The sequence below is a fragment of the Lepisosteus platostomus genome, chromosome 1 (genome assembly GCF_059453375.1).
Source record: "Lepisosteus platostomus isolate fLepPlt1 chromosome 1, fLepPlt1.hap1, whole genome shotgun sequence".
Classification (NCBI taxonomy): domain Eukaryota; kingdom Metazoa; phylum Chordata; class Actinopteri; order Semionotiformes; family Lepisosteidae; genus Lepisosteus; species Lepisosteus platostomus.
Window position 1 is genome coordinate 56,044,485 of NC_142611.1, and position 12,244 is coordinate 56,056,728.

The following is a 12,244-nucleotide window of genomic DNA, read 5'->3' on the forward strand; positions in this document are numbered from 1 at the left end:
CTTGTGAACTAGGAATGTTAAACCTTGCAAGTAGAACTGCCTCATCGTCTTCACCCTCCAGTAGTTGTGAGAGAAATATTAAAGTAGTTAAAGACGATAATAAGAAACACATCAGGAATCAGAGCAGGACAGGTTTTCTATTATACCTTTTGGTCAAAACCTTAAACTGACACTGGAAAAGTACTAGAAAATAACAATAACATGTTATTGTAATAACATCACAAAATACCTCTGCTATAGATTCACTTCTTTCAATTTCTTGTTCAAGCAGACATCTTTTTAAATATTTGAGCTCAGTAAACAAGACAAGCATCAAATATTGCTTCTGGTTTTACGATCTGAAAAGTCTGGAGTGAATACATACCGTTTCTCTTAAAGTACATTTTAAGACTTAATAAACCAGATTGGAAAAGTATGAAAACTTCTTAATTTTTATCTATGAAATGAATGTCTTTTTTCTTCCACGGAACATTAGATGAATCCTCTATCATTATTTAATTAAAATTGCAATGTGGATTCATTTGTTAGCTCTTTGTCACTTTTGATCAGGAAGGTAAGTGGAGTGCATAATCAGAGTTTGTGGAACAGAAAGAATTTACTCTAAATGAAAGACATTACAGTACATTTTAACCAAAAAACATCACACACTGATTCCACACTCTTTATCTTCAATAAGAAAATTATGTTTAACTTTTTTATGCATCGACTGTAAAATCCTTTATCGTAAACAAAATACACAGGCTTTCTGACTGATTTAAATCCCTTCATTTTACAGCCTTCAAAACCCCACTAATGTGTCCAAAGGAGGATATTCTGCGGACTCCATGGTTCTCTAATTTTACAGTAATAATGTCATTTTTTCTGTATGTTTTGTCTCTGTTTCTTTGACATTATTCTAATTTTGTGCTGTATCAGCACTAACCCAAGGACAGAAACCACTGACAAGCATACAATATTTTTTTCTAATTTAAAAAAATGTTGTATACAGTAGTATAGATCAAAATGACAAGACTTTTCATACAGGAAGATTAGTGGAGTACATTATCATAATGTTTTTGGGAAACAGGAGAAAAGCTCTGCTAGAGGGGATATAACTCTAGTTTGGAATCTAATTCAGTTCCTTCCAAGCTTACAAATTGAAATGAATTGAGAACTATTTTAAATGTGATTAATTTATTTTAATAAAGGCTCCAATCACTTTTCATGCCCAACAAGGAAAAATCATCTGTAAGAAAGAGATGGATCAACGGCCAGCAAAACTTGCACCCTAAAAAGTAATTTCTGAATCTGAGTATTGCTTTATACTTTGAAAAATGTGACATTTCTTCTTCACATTTTTTTGCTACATGAGATTTGAAAGATTCTAGGAATGCAAAAAAAGTATACATCATGGGATGCAGTATTCAGACGTCAGAAACACTGCTTGCAAGAGAGTTAGAAACAGCAGCTGCTAGCCAGAAGTACATTACAAAAAAGGAAAAGGAAGCAGAAGTCTCAGTTACTCACCTGCCTGGGTTATTTCCCTCCCTAGGCTGTCTGCCGGCTCGCTGCCTTGAATTTCCATGATGAGCTGCTGAAGGTGCCGGATCCTTTTTTGCAAACCTTCAGAGTTTGCCTCTCGGAGTGCCGCAATCCAGGATTTGCAGTCAGATTTGCTGAAGGCTTCGAGGTAAAGATCTGGTTCGCCACTCTCAAACTCTGCACTCAGAAAGCATTAACACACCTTCAGAAAACCAATACGGTACAACAGATACAGAGACATAGAAGGCATTGAGGGAGAGGCGGGTGAAGAGTATTAAAAGGAAAGGTAGGGCAGGATTGATGTTGTGTATAATACAGACTTTTATTCATCCATCTTCTCTGTCACGGAATCACATACCCTAATAGTCTGGAATCAAACCCCTGCTGCTTCAAATTCATCCACGCTGCTTAGCCCAAGCAGTGCAGCAGTTTCCCTAAAGCAATTAACGTGTTACAAAACTAGGTGGCGGAATTATCAAACTAAGAAGCAGCTGCTTGGTGAAATTCTCCTACTCAGCAGGTAGCCATCAGGGCTGCTCGCTTTAGCTGGAATTCAGTACATTGAGCAGCAGTGGCTGCAGCAGAAACAGCAGTAGCTTCAGCAGCTGCAGCAGCAGCACACAGCAATTCAACAAAAGGGGCCGGTGGGATTTACCGAGGTGAATGTGTCCATCATTTCTTTCATAAGAACTGTCCTTTATGCACAGCCTACCATCCATCCCAGCCAGAACACTGCTCATCAGTATCTGGAGATAATGCAGCATGACAACTCATCCGTGAGGCGTCAACAGGTTGTACATGCAAAGCTATGGAGCTCATTACTACCAACTGAGTCACTTGCTGCTCTGTTACACAAAAGCTTTTTGCAAATTGCTTGAATGGGGGAGGGGGGGGGGGTGGTGGGAGTGTGCTGAATAGTGAGGACTACGATAAGAAAGAGTGTATGCCGGAGGAGATGTTACACAGACAAGCTTGAGTACTATTTTCTAGGCAGTGCAGGACAAAGAAATTACTCTCCCCCCCACCCACCTATTTCTGGAGAACTGACAAAGGAGATTTTATATTTAAGGTCATTTATATTACTAATTTTTGGCAGCATAATTAAAGTCAAAGTGAAGTTTATTCAGTCTGACATTTAGCAATATATGCAATAAAGAAAGTGCTCTGGTTCACTGCACTTTAAGATTACCAGTGCCAGAAATTGTGCCACTCCTCAGTCAATTCTCCTGGAAATATGTAAATAGTTCAACTGAATATTTGGTCACAGGTAACTGCAGTATTAAGGGTAATGAATGCATGCCAGAGATCCCTTAAACTACATTTAAAGTTGATTGCAAAAAATTAAAAATCCTGAGCAATAAAAGACATTGGCAAGCAAGGAAGATTAAAAAGTTGGTGACTAGCACAATTTAGGTGTTCCAGATAACATTAACTAATAACCTGTTAATCCCATGGATAGTCTCCTTCAAATAAAAATATATAAGTGATTACCATGTATGTTGTTAAACATGTACAGAATATTCACAGTACAAAGATACAACAAAGGTTTGAAAGTTGGAAAGTTTGCAAATCGGGTGTAATGGGAAGTGTTACAGCACAAATGCATGTACAGATGAAGAAATGCTCAAAAACATCTAGAGTGGGCTCTACATATTATGCTCCTTCGGATGAGATGTAAAACCGAGGTCCTGACTCTCTGAGGTCATTGAAAATCCCAGGGCATTTCTCAAAACGAATAGGGGTGTAACCCCGGCGTCCTGGCCTAATTTCCCATTGGCCCTTACCAATCATGGCCTCCTAATAATCCCCATCTGTGAATTGGCTTCATTACTCTGCTCTCCTCCCCACTGATAGCTGATGTGTGGTGAGCATTCTGGCGCACTATGGCTGCCGTCGCATCATCAGGTGGGGCTGCACATTGGTGGTGGTGAAGGGGAAATCCCATTACTTCTAAAGCCCTTTAAGTGGAGTGTCCATAAAAGCGCTACATAAGTGTAAGGAATTATTATTATTATTATTATTATTATCATTATGAATAATAATAATAATAATAATAACAATAATAATAATAATATTGTTGTTGTTGTTAAATAATTCAATAAATTATTAATTTATTATTAAGTTGATAAAAAAGGGAAAGAGAAATAAGTATAGGAAGGATGAAATATACTTGAAATGTTCAGCTCAAAGAGCATATAGCACACAAATCAAGTTGGTAACTTGAAGGCTTAGAGTTGTCTTGACGTCACACAAATAGAGATGCAGGAGCATAATGTACAGTTCTAATGTTAACATTTATACAGTTAAAGAACAAACATTTTCCATCAGGCATATACCGTAATATGAAAAATACAGAAATAAAAATTTGACTGACTTCATTTTTAAGGCCACAAAATACTGTATAAGCCTGGCTCAAAGCCTAGCAATCAAGTTAAAAATTGACAATAAAAAGGAAAAACATACAGAAGGGTAGTATTTACCACTAAAGACGCTATCGAGAGATAGAGTTCTGGGATGCCAAGGAGTTATCTTTAAAACAGACACACGAATTGTTCAAAAGGACTAGACAAACGCCAAGAGGCCAAAGTAAAATTAGTTTTAAAGAGCTGTTGCAAGCCTTTTCCAGTGTAGCACACAGAATAAAGCATACACAGGTTGCCAAAATATACATCAACTGGCCTGAGGAGCTGTATGTATTTTTTTTTCTTAAGGCATAGACCAACATTCATCTCGAGACAAAAACAGGAAAAACAATGAAAAGTTTGTCTTGATTACTTTCAGACTTCGAGGTTGCTTAAGGGAATGGAAGGGAATGGAAATACTGTATAGCAAATTACTGAGACAAACTGCTAAGTCATGAAATCATCCATAACTGGTCATACACCCATGAGATCTACAGTTACAATTCTGTTTAAAATTATTTGTTTTCCAAGCACAGTATCAGTTTTTCAAATGCAATCCAAATGTAAAAGGATTTACTGTAATTATTTAATTTTTAAGAAAAAAGATTTCAATCTAAACTATACTTCATATTCCTACATTACCATGCATTTAATGTGCTCATATCCATCAGTATAAACAGTTTATTTCAGTCTGCACTGTTATCTTATTTAATAGAAGTGATGATCGCTCATGTCATACATAAAATCTGTATGTATTATCTAAGCAGTTATTTAACAATTTATGACTCCATGAATGGTATTCTAAACTGTACAGACATGATACTGTATTTCCAATATGACTAGAACAACCAATTACCACTAATGTAATGAAAAATACAGCACACATGACAAAAGCTTGATATTTGCTGAACTCAAGGTTTTATTTTTCATTAAATATAGAGTAAGTGAGTTCTGTGTTTAAGCCTGAGGTGAAATGTACTATACAGACTGAAGAAAAAAACTATGTTTTTCAAATAAAACAAATCCAAGCATTGCTGAATCTTTAGTGAAAGAAACAGCATCACTTGAATTTTCTTCACCCAACCTTGTGCCAGTTTGTCTAGTCTTGCATGCCAGCAAGTTAAAGTGTGATGAATTGCTCCTGCTGCTTTATAGAGCAACAAGAAAACAGATGAATACATTTTCTTTTGAAAGGCATTTTGACCCTTTCCTTCTCCCAAAAAAAGTCATCTGTGATAAATGTTTTCTTTTTCTGGATTAATGAAGTGTGGAAAGAAGCAGTGACCAGCCCATTAAAGTGAAGCAGATCTCTGATATGCCAAAGAAACAGAACAGAATGCTGGAATGATCTATTAACATTTTAATAAATTTCTTTTAGAGCAGCACATTTCAAGCAGCCTCATTACAATCTGACTGATAGGAGGTACAGATATAAAATCAATAGAGAGTCAAGAAGTGGAAAAGACAAAGAAAAGCATGTCCTTTAGTATAATCCGCCCTGCATGTAGCACATGGGTCTTTTCGTGTTACCCTGGTCCTTAGAATTTTAAAAATAAAATGCATTCCTTTCTTTATTTTTAAAGAAAGACTCAACATTTAAAACTTTGGAACAAGTGAAGGTTACTGCTACTTTGGAATATAGGAAGAAAAATTGTAATGTTCTGGCTGTTAAGACTTCTTCAGGTGTGAACAACCTAAAGAAGACTTAAAAGCCAAAACATTGTATTTTTCTTTCTACTTTCAGCATGGAATTAACCTTCTATTGTACCTCTGCAGCGAAAGCAAGCTGACACAGCTCCCTGCTCAAACCTATTTTTAACTTTGACCCATTTGAGAAATATATACTGAGCATAATAAAGAAACCTATCACTTACAGTATAACTGCTGCAAACTCACTGTTATTATAAGAATCATGATAACCTCTTTTTTGTAGCAGGTGCGGTGACTTTTAATTGAACAGGCAAGACATTGGTTAATTCATTAAGCTGATAAACATTTGCCCTCATCAGAAATGATCAATAAGGGGTTCTACCGTGAAAGTCGCAAGCTATTAGCTTATGTAGCCACCATTGAAAGTAGTACAGGCTGTGCATTTGTTTCCTTTGCACGAGGTTACAGATGATTTCTCATGGGATTCTGCAACCTCGAGGGATGATGTCTCGTTGAGAGACATCCCATTCCTCTCACAGAACCAGTAGAAGCATGTGCCTGTTCACTGGTATCTGAGCCCCAAGATGACACCCATCATCCCAGCTCATCCTTGTAATGCTCAATGAAACTCAAAACTGGCACACTACAGCATGCTTGTCGGGAGTATTGCTAACAATGCCATACCAGAAAAAAACAAACCTGTTACAGAAACCACAGCAAACTAAGCACCTACAAACAGGCCCTCAGTTGATTCTAGCTTACTGATAGGCAGTATGATCACTACTGATTATAGGCTCCCAGAAGTCAAGGTATTCTAATCAGGACCTAAAACCAAGAACTGTCTCGAATATGGAATGTCTGGACCATGTAAGAAATATCCAAGACAGCAGAATGTTGGCATGATAGGTTAAACCCCCAGCAAGGGCAGCAAGAGAGATCAAAAGCAAAATCACAGGACTTGATCAATGTCACACAGTGCAGACAGGCTGCTATCAGTCACAAGTGGAACTCTGCAGTGAAAAAATCATTCAGCACACTCGTGAAGTCCAGCCTCCAACATAATGAAATCACAAAGGAGTTGATCTCTGGAACATAACCATTCCTTTCTGTGTTCTTCTTTCTTAGTTTTCTACAGGCTTGAAATGGGTAAACCATTTCATTTCCTGTATCCAAACAAATTATCTGCTTAATGAGGTGATTTAGTTCTTAAGCAATACATTTCTTGAAGGTATCATGGTCAGTCACAAATGAGCATTTATTCAAACTGATTCCAAAACATTTAATCAATATCCAAAATCTTTATAATTAGTGAGGGTCACAACTGAGTGTGATGCTGTTGGGATGAGGGTCAGCTTCTTTAAATCTGAAAATCCAGAAAAGAGCAATCCGGAAAAGAGTGGATTGTTTTATCCAAGTGAGGGGGGAACGTCTGTCCCAAGTGAAGGAGTTCAAGTACCTTGTGGTCTTGTTCACCAGTGAGGGAGAGGGGAATCATTAGATTAGTACAGTACCTGCCATAATGTGGATACTGTACTGAATTTTGGTGGTGAAGCTGGAGCTTTTAGACAAAGCTCTCTGTTTCTGATCGATCTACAGTACATCCGTATCCTCACCTATGGGTCATGAGTGTTGGGTAGTGACTGAAAGAATGAGATTGTTGATAGAACTGGCGAAAATAAGTTTTCTCTGTAGGGTTGCAGGCTTACTCTCCTTGGCAGGGTGAGGAGCTCAGCAATTCGTGAGGATCTTGAAGTAGAGCTGCTGCTCCCCCAGATTAAGAGGAGCCAGTTGTGATGGCTCGGGGATCTTTTGAGAATGGCCCCCGAGCTGGAGACTGTTGCTAGGGAAAGGGAAGTCTGGTCGTTGGTTACTAACGCGACCCTTGCCAGGTGTAAGTGGCTAGAAAATGATGATGTATTTTTCTAAAACTGTGCAAGCACTGAGTGCATGTTTCTTCTGATGTTCAATATAACTGAAGCAATTAGAATATAATTGGTATTAGTGATATGTACAGTACTTTCGCAACAGATAGTTCAGTTAAGCTCTTAATAGTCATTGGATCTTACAGTATATGCACAGAAATTTAAACTCTGATGTTGTGGCATTATTTAATAATATTAAACAACATCTGGTGTAACTCTACACCATACACACAAGACCATTTTCAATGGCACAGGCCTGTACACCTTGACAAAAATCATTCACAAAGAGAGGAATGACTCACCTTGCTGCACCAAAAATTAAAGACAGGAATCCATGCTCAAAAATCTCAAACCTTGACCATTTTTAGAACTGTACCTTACAGTTTTTACACTATGTGTTTCGGTTGGAATGTCTGCGAATTTTTATCAATTTTCACATTTTCTTTCCTACTTTAAATTGTTGGTACAGAATCAGTGCTTGCAGCAAGTCTGTCCTGTCTTGATGCATAACTATACTCCTCGTATCTGTTCATTAAAGTACTGTATGTGTATTGCTACTTTTCCTTCCAGAAACAGAAGCAGATCATAGACCATAAAAAACAAATGAAAAGGTATAATATAAACAGTAAAATTGTGTAAAAGCTTAAAAAAGCTTTGTAGCTCATAGGAAAACCTCTTAAAATTCTGTTAAGAACAGATTTTATTAGCAAATCTCCTTTCCAGGATGTTTTTCTCTGATTGTAAGGTCCGGTTGTTGTGAATAATAATAATAATAATAATAATAATAATAATAATAATAATAATAATAATAATAATCGCTTACACTTATATAGCGCTTTTCTGGACACTCCACTCAAAGTGCTTTACAGGTAATGGGGACTCCCCTCCACCACCACCAATGTGCAGCATCCACCTGGATGATGCGACGGCAGCCATAGTGTGCCAGAACGCTCACCACACATCAGCTATCAGTGGGGAGGAGATCAGAGTAATTTAGCCAATTCAAAGATGGGGATTATTAGGAGGCCATGATTGGTAAGGGCCAATGGGAAATTTGGCCAGGACGCCGGGATTACACCCCTACTCTTTTCGAGAAACAAAATTTTTACATCTCATCCGAAGGACGGCGCCTGTTTACAGTATATGTCCCCATCACTATACTGGGGCATAAGGACCCACATGGACCACAGGGTGAGCGCCCCCTGCTGGCCCCACTAACACCTCTTCCAGCAGCAACCTTAGTTTTTCCCAGGAGGTCTCGCATCCAGGTACAGTACTGACCAGGCTCACACTTGCTTAGCTTCAGTGGGCTACCAGTTGTGAGTTGCAGGCTGATATGGCTGCTGGCAAGTATAGTACTGAATGAATAGTACTATCCTGTCTAAAAGGCACAGTATTTGTTATACAGTATGTATTGTTTCAAGGTTTGTAAAAGAAAACATGTTGTGTGTACACATGTAACTGGTGAGAACTTGTGAGAGAAGAGAATTTAAGAATAGCAAAACAGTTGATCAACAGGTGATGAATTAGATTTTTTTTAGTTTTCAGCAAAGTAATCAAGAAAAGAATGATTATTCGAGAGCATAGGAATGCATTTAAAATACAATCCTTTGATTTATAATTTAATTTGACTGTCTTTGTGTAATAATTGTTAAAAGAATGCAAGGCCAAAGTCTAACTATGGTTACAATCCACTTTAACTTGTGACTAACAAATACCAAAGAAGTGTTATGTCAGTCTTAATAATCACATACTGTACAAAAGAAGAATAAATGCGTTAGTCTTTCATGTCTGTGTTTTCAGAAGTGAAATTCCTACACTAAAGAGGTAGGCAAAATCACACAGTTTTATTATGGGATTTATGAATACAGTCTAGTATTCACCTGGTTGATGCCTGTACAATGTAAATGGGGTCATTAGATTTTAAGAACTTAAGGATTTAATGTGCCTTACTTTGAGATCGCCACTGTACATGGACTATAAGCCTGGTTATTGCTCTGTGTGAATGGTATTTGTCATGAGTTTATGCACCCGCTTTAGATTATTTACTCTAAAGTTAGTTCTTATGCCCAGACTGGCCACAAAATGCCTTTAGACAATTTAAGTTTTTTAAAATTAATTCTTAATTAAAAATAATCAATTAAGTTATTTGTTCTCAACAGATAATGTTGAGCACATCACATTGGAAAAAACTAGGCCCAAAATACTACTGAACCTTGGGTAATTGCTGAGTGGCACCTGTAAGAAAACATATTGACTTCACCGTACATCAGATGTCCATTAATTGGTGTATGCTTGGAAAAGAGCAAATGGTACACTAAACATGAAGAACATGAAGAAAATAAGCATTTTTTTTTCTTGTGGGTTATCACTTCACCAGCCTTTCTTGGACACATTTTAGATGAAAGAAAGCTGCAAAGAATTCATTGCAAAACTCAGTAATAATCATGCTTGCCCCTTGGTTGTATTTTGAGATTTCACAGTGATCTAAAAAGAGTACAAGGAAGGAGACAACACTGAGAGCCTCATAGTGCCTGATTTAAGGGTCTCAGAAGCGAAAACAACAAGACTTAAAAGCCTCATGGATTTGTTGAAAATATTTCATGAGCTACCTTTTTTTTTCCTGAAGAAAGCTCTGCCTCAGATATCCACATGTGACAAAACAAAGGAGCACATGGAGTTCCAATTTGAAAAATAAATCCCTTCTTCAAGGGACTTCAAATACAGACATCAGTTGTCTTATTAATTACAGTAAGTGGGCTAAATTCTCTGCAGGCATCTGTTTCACATCCAAATTAGCAGTGATATCAATCTGACTGACTGCTGACTGCACCAGGCACATTTGTACATCTTTTTAAAATTGTGCTCAACACAAAAAATAACATTTTCTATGTTTTCTACTTAAAGAAAGAAAATAACCAACTTATCTATAAATTATTTGTTATGAAAAATCCTAGATTTAGTTTTCAGAAAATGAAATCCAGCCTCTGACTTCTGAAGCATAACTTGTTCTAATCACAAAAACGCAACAGTGTTACATACTGTACAGTAAAACTGGGAATTCTGAGAAAGTCAGTTTATAGTTCAAAGATGAAACTTGTATTATTTGTACCAACACAGATCTAGCATTATAGTGCATTTTAAATTCATATTACACATGCTTCCTCTCGACTATACCATAGTAGTCATGCCATGTGCACATATGGGCTTATTCAGTTTTCCATATGGTGTGCTGATCCATTATTTTTAAAGGTTAACCAAGTGAATAAAATAATCTGCAGAGAATTTATTAAATAAGTACATTAATACCCTCAAATCTGGAACATATTGTGTTTGTAATAGTGTTTCCATTTTATTTTCTTGATTCTGGCTTCTTTAAAATTTAACTTTATTAAATTGTTTACTGAACCAGAATACTGGCCTAGTGTTATAACTTCACATTGAAGTTGTACTGCATTTGTGTGTTTCACTATTTACCTTTCTAGAAATGAGTAAATATATGTTCTGACAAATATATACTGCTATGTTGCCATAATTTAATTTAATTTTGAAAGTTTTAAGGTGGTTATTGTTTAGGAAAACTGATAATCGCAAAAGGAAAATCAGTTTGATTTAACTTGAAACTAGAAAACCTGGAGTCAATTCAAACTGTGGAATGATAGGGTTTGCATGTATTTATAGCCTTATATACAGTAAGAAGAAGTAATTCTTTGCACCGATGTACACAGCCACACAGTAGTGGATTAATTTAAATCTCCAAAGTTGGTTTGTCACTGCTGGGTCTTGAAACTTGAAGCTCCTCCAAATCATCTGGTTATTTAAATCAAACTATAAATACAAACAGGATAATTACCACAGTAATTGTACTTAGTTGGACTGTGAAACACACTAACTAAATTACACAGTTGTATAAATATTGTACTTACACAGTATAGTATAATTACATTAATGAAAGGGGCTGTGTTGTAAAATTGTTCTGTATAACGACTGTCTAAAATCTATCAGGAAATTAGACAATATGAATATTGACTGACCAAATACATGACTGATTATATATAAAGGTATATTAAATTAATAACTGGATATATACATCTTTATCAATTTTAAGTAAATCCATTTTTTACAGTAAATGGCATCACTATATTGATGACTTAAAATGACTATACTATTCAGTAGTAGTGTCTGTATTAATTGTGTGAGAGAGAACAGTCAGATTTGCAGGAAAAACTGACAGAACTACAATTGCTTTTGTCAACACATCACATGGATGAAGACATGGCTTCTGCTTTCCGGGCCACTGGACACCTTTCCTTTGCAAAGGCAACCCTAGTCATCCTGCCGCAACAATCCACAAAGAAATTTGGAAATACTCAAACCAAAGACAAGGGAAAACAAAGTTACCTTGGGAACAAAGACCAAGTTAAATTAAAGAGGAAAAAATGATAGTGAAATTAAGTGCTTCTACCTAGTATCAGAAACTAATTAGAGGAGATAGAATCTTCCACATTAGCAGGCAATTATGATGTTATTGCAATCATGGAATCCTGTTTAACCCTAAACAATGGAGATAAATGTAACATTAGTGGACACACTCCTGTTCCAGAGAGACAGAAAAGATATAAGCGGTGGAGCAATAGGACTATATATCAAAAGAGTATTCAGGTTCAAGAATGTAAGCTAGAGAAATCAACAGTCTCTGAATTTATATGAGTCAGAGTCATTTATTTTAAAAAAAAATATTGAGGTGTA

The 12,244-nt window shown here is 36.5% G+C and overlaps 1 protein-coding gene across 9 annotated transcripts in view; it reads right to left on the reverse strand.

Moving 5' to 3' along the window:
* Positions 1-12,244, reverse strand: part of inpp4b (inositol polyphosphate-4-phosphatase type II B) — a 408,611-nt gene that overhangs the window by 236,024 nt on the left and 160,343 nt on the right. For 6 of the 9 annotated variants that reach the window (XM_088633072.1, XM_088633066.1, XM_088633061.1 and 3 more), the window contains one exon: positions 1,507-1,698. The exons of 1 other annotated variant lie outside the window; for it this stretch is intronic. In XM_088633072.1, the coding sequence (XP_088489198.1) occupies positions 1,507-1,698 (192 nt within the window). Of the gene's footprint in view, positions 1-1,506; positions 1,699-1,879; positions 2,041-2,176; positions 2,256-12,244 lie in introns of those variants that run through there. 2 more of the 9 variants (XM_088633082.1, XM_088633096.1) reach the window with 2 other exon arrangements.